The sequence below is a fragment of the Equus quagga genome, chromosome 3, assembly GCF_021613505.1.
Source record: "Equus quagga isolate Etosha38 chromosome 3, UCLA_HA_Equagga_1.0, whole genome shotgun sequence".
Classification (NCBI taxonomy): Eukaryota; Metazoa; Chordata; class Mammalia; order Perissodactyla; family Equidae; genus Equus; species Equus quagga.
This window is the reverse complement of record NC_060269.1, coordinates 148,689,736-148,698,101: the sequence shown is the minus strand read 5'-3', so window position 1 is coordinate 148,698,101 and position 8,366 is coordinate 148,689,736. Positions and strand designations below refer to the sequence as shown.

The window sequence follows — 8,366 nt, the reverse complement described above, 5'->3', positions numbered from 1 at the left end:
TACAGATGACATGCTGTCCCTCCCTCTCTCACAGATGACCTGGTGTCCACTCCCTCTCTCACGGATGACATGGTGTCCCCTTCCCTCGTATTTAGAAGAGACAATTTCTTTAGAAATGTGTGACATTTCTGTTAAGATTACCAAGTACTGATAGTTAATATGTAATCTATTTTTTTAATGAAGGCAAATTGAAGGGAAAGTGGTTGAAATTTCCAGACTCCAAGAGATATTCACAGAAAAGGTTTTACAACAGGTAAGAAAAAACAGTTTTTAAGTTTTAGCTTAAGAGGACTATCCAAAGAACTCAGGGCACTTCTCCTGAGGTCGCCTGGCCTCTGTCCTGCGCTCCCAGAGTGGGTGCTGCTGGCCAGTGTGCACGCACAGAGTGTCTCGGGGGAGAGCCAGTCACCCCCTGAGAGGGCTTTGTGTCTGGGGAGCTCTGCACATGGGAGCTGCTGGCCGGCCAGGCTGGGCCCACAGCCGCCCTGTGCAGTGGCACACAGAGGAGGTTCTGGCAGATCAGGGTCTGGATGCCTTCAGGTAAGCTGGGCAGCCTCTCTGAGCACGGCTTTCCCATCTGTAAAAAGGAGGGGCCCTTGCAGGGCTGTTGGAAGGTTCAGCCATAACCCATGGCAAGAGCCCGGCACAAGGTCTGATGGGGAGTAGCTTTTCAAATGCCAGGCCCGTGCCACGTTGGGTGTCGTGTTCTCGCAGGAACCATCATTGTTCTCTTAGGTGGATTTTCATGTTGTTTCTCCCTGCCTGCCGTTCTGAAAGTCTTTCAGCCGGTCACTGGCAAAATTTTTAGAGACCTGATAAATTTGCCCTTTTTTAAGCATCCACAGACTGTGGAAGGGTTTGAAAGACAAAATCACTTTTCTCCACTGTGTTAAACTGGCTAGTTGGCTTAAGATACTCCACTCACAGAACGCCCCTAAACCACACAGCCGGAGTCAAATCACTGTAAATTAGGCACGTAGTCTAACGACGATTTGGAAGGTTAGGTTCATGTGAGCTGCCATGTGTAAGAGCACGCTGAAGCAGTGTGCTGAGGCTTCACCTCGAAGCCTGATGGCCGTCAGTTCAGCCGCCTGACACACAACCCTTCAGTCTCCCTCTCAGATCACACGACTTGTTTGCAGAGGCAGCTCAGCATGGTAGAAAGAGCTCAGAGGCCAGGGCAAGTCCGACAGACTGCTCTGAGCGGGGCTCCCCAGCACACATCGTGTGACCTGGGGCTCTCCTGAGCCCCGCTCCCTGCTCCAAAATGCGGCAGGTGTCCCCTGCCTCACTCTCAGAGCCAGGGAACAGGAAGTGCCTGACCCACTCCTGGTACCCAGCAGGCTCAGTACGTGGGAACTCTGTGACTTCTAGGTGTGGCTGCGACAGATGTGGGTGATGCACTGTGTCCCCAGCACAGCCAGTAGCCGCTGGCAAAGGGGACTTCACCGCTGTGTACCTTACGTGCAGTGAAACGCTGAGGTCTCAGTTGGCAAAATGCAGTAAAAGTCAGCATTGCCCCGCTCCTGGCGCTCCTGCGCCCAGCCCAGCTGCTGAGGAAGGAGTACTGGTGGCCATTGACAGCTGATTCTTGGTCAGGAAGTTGATTCAGTTCGGAAGCAGCTATTCCAGAGTCCTGGCTGTGTGCCCGAGGTGGCAGAAAGGAGCCGCTCACCCCACAGCCCAGCTTCTCCACACCCCAGCCGCTCGGGCTCCGCCTGGGGAGGGATTCGCAGAGCGTGCGCTTGGGCCTTGCCTGGCTTCTCAGGAGTTTCTAGGACCCCAGAAAAGCTGGGTCTGTCTTGCCCTGTCCATCTGTGTTGAAGGGTTGTTCATGCTGGCTTCTCTCATAGAACACTGGCAGTGCTCAGTTAGCACCCACTGTGAGATTCTCCAGACAGGCGATTCTAGAGCAAAGCAATCGCTGGCCCGTGTCCTTGGACCACGTAACATTCATTGCGAGGAGTCGGGCTGGAGAGCCTGCCTTCCTCTCCAGTTCTGTTGGTCAGGTTTCTCTGAAACCTGCACTAGCGTGCATTTCTCCCTCCCTCCCCCCGCTCCTCCCCCCCCCGCCTAACGCAAGGGGAGAGACCCCTGCTCCTGAGGCCCGCCTGGCATTGTTGACTCCCGTGTGGAGTGGCGGGTGCTTATTAGCTGGATGTTCCACGTGCCGGACCAGGATCCTGCAGTTCTGAAGCTTTCCAAGTATCTGGAGTAACATTTTTTGGAAGCATCCTGCATTCCCTTTTGCTTTTTAGATTTTAGCTTTTTCTTTAGAGATACGATAGTGAAACCCAGAGCACTTTGCTGAAGCCAGCATGTGTGTTTGACAGCACTTGTGCTCTGAAGCTGCCTTCTCTGTACTTCATGAGGAATAAAGGAGAGACTGGAGGGAAAGCCCTGGGCATGTGGTGGCTGCTCTGTAACCACCAGCTCTTATGTGTTTGTCCCTTACTGTCCGGCGAGTGGCACAGCAGAGGCAGCAGCTGGGGTGGAAGGGGCCCTGAGGTCCAATCCCAGTCCTGCCACTTGGTTGCTGTGTGACTTTGGGCAAGTTATTAAAGTTCTCTGAACCTTAAGTTTCCTTTTTGGAAAATGGGGGTGCTGCCTACCCTCTGGGGTGCCGTGAGGATTCCTGGGTTCATGTGTATAAAGCCCTGGGCCCTTAGTAAGTGGCAGTTACCAGTTTATCATGATGTATGCTTGGGGAGGAGGAGGTGGCTGTGTTTATCTGCCACTCTTTTCTTCCACAGGAAGCTGAGATTGACAGCATTCACCAATTAGTTGTAGGGGCAACTGAGAACATAAAGGAGGGCAACGAAGACATCAGAGAGGTGGGTACTCTTTGGGCCCCCGAGTCTGACTTGGCGTGGCACTGAGTCCAGGCAGTAGCATTTGCTTCACTGGCAGGCTGGTCTCACAGCCGTGCACTGGATGGTCACATTCCGTCCCCGCCAAGCCCAGGGCCCCACTGTTACCAAGGCAATGGCTTGCCCCCTCCACAGGAGCCCTCTGGGGCACGTGGGGTCGCTCTCAGCAAGGGTCAGACCAGCTCCCTAACTCCAGGGGTTGGCCCCACTGGAGAAGCTTGTTGGAGCCCCGCCCAGAGCCAGCGCTCTGGCTGCTGTTTACGGAGTCGTCTGTGTTGAGGGCATGTTTTCTGAGTGTGGTCCTTAGGTTGGGGTTGACATGGAGTGTTCCTGGGCGCCCCTGCCAGCGCGTTGCTGGGAACACCAGGCAGGGTAGACGCAGTGCTCCAAGCCTAAGCTCCAAGCCTAAGCGGGTGGTTTTAACCCTGGGGCACACATGCGCCATTTCTGGAGTGTCGTGTTTCCCGGGGAATTGTGCAAGACCTCTGAATACTGGCTAACCAGTGAGGGAAATACAACCTGTTTATCTTCTGATGGGTTTTAAACCCACTTTGTGGTTTTGCTTATTAAGCCATGTATTCAAGGTAAGCTTAGGGTCAAGCAATACACACCAAGATAAGGAGAGTGCATGCAAACAGATAAAGCATTTGAGGGCCTTGTAAACCCAAATCCTGTGTGGTAAAAATACCTGTGCTCCTGTCCCCCACCCCAGGCCATTAAAAACAACGCCGGCTTCCGAGTGTGGGTCCTCTTCTTCCTGGTGATGTGCTCCTTCTCCTTGCTCTTCCTCGACTGGTACGACAGCTAGGCTGGGATGTCGTGCCTGCTGGCCTCGGGCGGTGGGTGCGCTACAGGAACTTCCACCTGGTCACTTCTGGCCAACAGGGCGCTGCTGTGTGTCTCTAGCCCCAGAGTGTGGTTGTGACCAGATTTTATCACAGAGCCATTTAGGGAGGGGGGCTGGGACAGACATGTCCTGTCATCAAAGGGATGCCCCAACCTGTGCTTTGAAGACTATTTAGTAGCTGAGAAAGAAAACACCGCGAACTGAAAGTACTCTGTGGCGGCATTCCTGAGGCCAGATGGATGACACGGAGAGGCGCTCGTTGGTACCTGCACCTGAACGGGAGGCCGCCTCCCGCTCCGCCAGCTGTCCAGGGCCCACAGGAAGGCACCAGCCTTTCCCGCCTGGTGGCTTCAGGGAAGAGCCCTGGCTAATAACGTCTCACAACAAACGATCGCTTCTTTGTTTCCTGTGGCTTCTTGTCTGCCTGAGCCAAGTAGAAAATAAAACTCACCTTTGCCTTGGTAATCTACTAAATACGGTTACAGCCACTTAACATATTGTCACTGGCTCCAAGTTTAGAAAGTCAGTGGACGCCTGCTTGCCTCCTGTCGGGGAAGAAGTGTGGGGACAGACCCTGGGGCATTTAGCAAGGCGCCAGGCCTGGTCCTCCCAGAGGTGCTGCCCCGGACACTTTCCCCACAGGGCAGGCAGGGGGTGTGGGAGGCCTGACTTCCTGCCACGGGGACCCGAGGAGCTTTTCTTCAGAGAAGGAGCTGGGCCTGCTGCTCTGGGGCCTGTGCATCTGACCCTCTAGGAAACATAAACAGAAATGTCTTTTTGTAGTTGGAAGCACTAGGCATCTGCAGCCACATGTGTGCAGAGAGCATTCTGGTGTCCTCGGGGCCCTGCCTCACACGGGTGCGGATTCTGCACTGCTTCTCGCGAACAGCATGTGCTGTACAGACAGTCCACCGGGCAGCCACAGGGATCCTTGTGTTCTTTATTCGCACAGAGTGAAAATGTCAAAAGTTACATGTGAATGAATTTACAGTCAATAAAGTACACGTCTACTAGAACAGACAAATGGGGGTGGCCTTGGCACTGTGTTTACATGGGCTCAGCTTCGTCTACAGATCTATCTATGCCGAAGAGTTCTGGCATGAAGTTATTGCTCTATACATTCCCCACAGCTTCACGGCCTCCGTCACAGCACACGCCTCCACAGTGCACACCCACTGCTCTGAGCTCACGGTCATTGCTTCAAAACACCCTTGATAATAAAATATAGTTTACGTTTCAGAAGCACATTTCAGGAAATAGTAATGGAGCTGAAAATGATCACCATGCTTGTTCACAACAGATCTTACACTATTTATCATTTATTTTTGATCTACTAAAAAACAGTGAAACTTTTGACATATCCACCAGAAACAACACATTCAAATAACATGGAAGAAAATGTCTGTGAATCTTTCTACTTAACTGTCTTACACACTTAGTTTATCTAACTGGCAATTTTGTAAACATATACTTTAATGTCAAGGTTCAGGTTGAAACATAATTTTCTTACAAAGATTGTGACTTGAAATGTCATAATTGGATTTGAAAGGTGCCACTCCAGCCCCCCACCAGCCTTTCCTGCCTGTTGACAGCAAAGCAGTTATATCGGTTTTATCTGACCAGCAATTACATTTTCACTTTTCCCACCCAGCTAATTCTTTAAAAACTGACTTGCTAACAGGGCTATTGGTGCAGATTTATTCATAATCAAGTGAACAAAAGGGCCAGTGGGGTTTCATTCCTATTCAGCACGTCACAGAGCAGACGGACTACCTACAGGGAGGGCAGTTCCGCAGCCTAGACCCCGGGGTCCTGTCTCTCCAGAGTCCCTGCAGCTCACATGCTTTTTGACAGAGTCTGCATGCACTCGAGTGAAACAGCCTCTCTACCCAGTGGAGCCCTCCGTACCAAGATGCCAACGCCAGAGGCAACTGAGTGCGTTCTGTCGACAGTGGTAATAGAACCACCTGAGTGTGCCTTGTGGCAGTGCACTTGCACACTTAGGGATGAGCACAGGGAGGAGAGGCGGCATCTGCCACCCAAAGTCATTTCTCCTTCCTTCTTGACCCCACTCACTACAGCGCGTCTTGGCGATCGGCACTGTGGCCATCTGATGGCGGGTGGAAGAGACGTGAAGTGCAGCTCGCTCTGAGCAAAGCAAGGGGTCACTCTAGATATGGCTATGGAGGCAGGTTTGCAAACAGCAAGGTCGCTTTTAAAAAATCAGTATCACAAAATGCATTATTTATCTGAAGTCCGAACCCCTTGCGTATCCATTGTAATTTGTTTTTTGAGAGCATCCAATAAATCCCAGTAAAGTCGCTAAATTAAGATTCCTTAACATGAAAGACGGTGTCGGAGCTCTTTAAGCAATGCTGATATGCACTTGATTGTATGCCCATGGGGGGTCTGCAGCAAGTTTTATTTGCAAAGCAGCATTAGCAAACAGAAGCAGTTGCACCATAAATGATAACCTCTAAATTATCATAATTATATTTAATGAAATGTCCCTCAAAGTCCCTTTGTTACCTTCAAGTGACACATTGTAAGGAACCTGCCCATCTCGCTAGGCCGACTTCTCCGCAGCTTCCGTCTCCTGTTCCGACAGCTTCTCTTCCGACAGAACGGACATCCACGGCGACACCGAGCGGGTGATGCTCTGCTTGGCCAGGTTGTAGTGGTTTATGACGGTGTAAAATTTCTCCCGGGCGTTGGAGTCTTGCTCCGCATAGTAGCTCTCCAAGCCTTCTGGAATGCACTGGGTGCTCTGAAAGACAAGAGGCCGCTGAGGCGCACCCCTTGATGAGGAGGGATACCGCGTGTCCACTTAACACCCGACGTGCTTACTGAGCACCTTCCCTGGGCTCGGAGGAGAGACACAGATAAGCAAAAGTGGGCATGGATCTGGCCCCCAGGGCACAGCCACCGATTAGATCATAGCAGAAGAGACATGTTTAACCAGGCCATGATGGAGGGGCACTTGGGCTCCAAGGCCATGTGTGTGATGGGACAACAGGCCTTCCTACCTCACTGAGGATCTTACGCTAGCCATTTTAAATCTCCTAGGATGAAGCTTTTGACGTGCCCACCAGAAACAACATACTCAACTAGTGAAGGAAAGGAAGTCAGAAAGGCTTCCAGTGAGCTGGCTCCTTCCTAGGCCTCAGCCAGCTGAGCGGGAGGGAGGGCAAAGGAGACAGGCCTGGGGCAGGAGACTGAAGGCAGGCCAGTGGCCAGAACAGAGGAGTGGGAGCGCGGTGGGAATGCCAGAAAAGAAGGAAAGGGTCAGGGGGTCAGGCCACACACCACCTGCAGGGTCCTGTCAGGGAGTGTGAGGGTGACCTTGTGATCCAGGGTGCAGCAGGAAGTCACTGAAGACCAAGACTGCCTGTGGGGGTGGGGTGTCCCAGGCAGCCAGCTGTCCCCTAAGGAAGAGGCCTGTCCTCAAAGGCCATGGAACAGCCTTGGGGAGGTGGGGTTCAGATGACTGGAAATCCCTGAGGTTACATGTGGAATTCTGTTGTAGGGGCGTTTGGGGAGGGCTCAGTCCATAGTTCTCAGCCTATAAGGGGCCTGGGGCCCAGGGCTGCCTCTCCTTGTCAATCCAGGAGCCACCGCCCACCAGCTGCTTGGAGCACACTGTCTCAGCACGTTCACCGAGCCCACAGGAAGGCACGGTGGGGCTGGGAACCGTCTTCCACCACGTGTCCTCCTGGAGTGAAGTGGGCCCGTGGTACCCAGCTAAACACCACATTTCTCAGCGCTCCTTGTAGCCCGGTGAGGCCCTGGGACTAAGTATGGTCAATGGGATGCGAGTGGATATGACAGGAACAGGTTCTGGGCTGGGCCTTTAAAGGGCAGCACCTGCCCTCCACTGCTCCTGTGGCCCCTGCTCACCGGCTGACTGCCCAGAGAAGGGCAGCACTCGGGGCTGGCAGGGCAGCCCAAGACAGGATTGAATTGGGCTCCAGGAGGACCTCACGGGCACCACTGCCTTTCAGCTGGGGCTTTAAGATGACAGAGAAATAAACCTGCCATCTTGTGGAAGCAACCAAAGCGTGGCATGAATGTCAAGGTCTCCTCAGATAGTGAAGTGACACTGCAGTTAAGACCGGGCCCAGGCCGCAGCCACCTGCACAGTCACCTGGAAGAGTTTTAAAACCCAGATTCTTAGCCCCACCCCTCAGAGTCTGACTCAGCACATCTGTGCCGTGGCAGTCTGTATTTTTAACCGTCTCCCAGAGGATCCCGAAGCTCTTGCAGCATCTCGGCCAAGGCCACTTTGCTGGCAAGTGCAGAGCCAGGATCTGAAGCCGGTGCACCATCCACAGCACTCCAGCCAGCTCCTGGGGCTCAGCGAGAAACCCTTGAGTTTCCACTACAGCTGCTCCGAGCATCTGTTTACCCCCCTAGGGCGGGCACAGGGTGGAGAACCTGACAAGATCTTTGCTGATGTCTCCAGGCACCTCAGACCATCGCTAGGATGGCCTGTGGGGGCTGCTGCGCTGGGGACGTGGACGTCCCCAGGGAACCTCCGCTGGGAGTCATCTGTGCCTGAGCTCAGGTTTTCTTCAATCTCTGAAGCTCAAGGCACTTAGCTCTGCGCCCCAGTTAAGGGGCTGCTCCTTGAAGCCTTCCTGCAGATCCTG

The 8,366-nt window shown here is 53.1% G+C and overlaps 2 protein-coding genes across 6 annotated transcripts in view; one reads left to right on the top strand and one right to left on the bottom strand.

Annotated features, from left to right (window-relative positions):
• The window catches only part of STX18 (syntaxin 18), a 127,306-nt gene extending 123,115 nt beyond the window's left edge, over window positions 1-4,191 (top strand). For all 4 annotated transcript variants that reach the window (XM_046656619.1, XM_046656616.1, XM_046656618.1 and 1 more), the window contains 3 exons: window positions 184-253; window positions 2,754-2,834; window positions 3,583-4,191. In XM_046656619.1, coding sequence (XP_046512575.1) covers window positions 184-253; window positions 2,754-2,834; window positions 3,583-3,678 — 247 coding nt within the window. In that variant the 3' untranslated portion in view covers window positions 3,679-4,191. The remainder of the gene's footprint in view (window positions 1-183; window positions 254-2,753; window positions 2,835-3,582) is intronic.
• Window positions 4,192-4,643: 452 nt separating this feature from the next.
• The window catches only part of NSG1 (neuronal vesicle trafficking associated 1), a 31,658-nt gene continuing 27,935 nt past the window's right edge, over window positions 4,644-8,366 (bottom strand). Inside the window, exons 5-6 of one of the 2 annotated variants that reach the window (XM_046656621.1) lie at window positions 6,247-6,484; window positions 4,644-4,927 (exon numbers count right to left, since the gene is read on the bottom strand). In XM_046656621.1, the coding sequence (XP_046512577.1) occupies window positions 6,284-6,484 (201 nt within the window). In that variant the 3' untranslated portion in view covers window positions 4,644-4,927; window positions 6,247-6,283. Of the gene's footprint in view, window positions 6,485-8,366 lie in introns of both variants that reach the window. The other variant, XM_046656620.1, reaches the window with a different exon arrangement.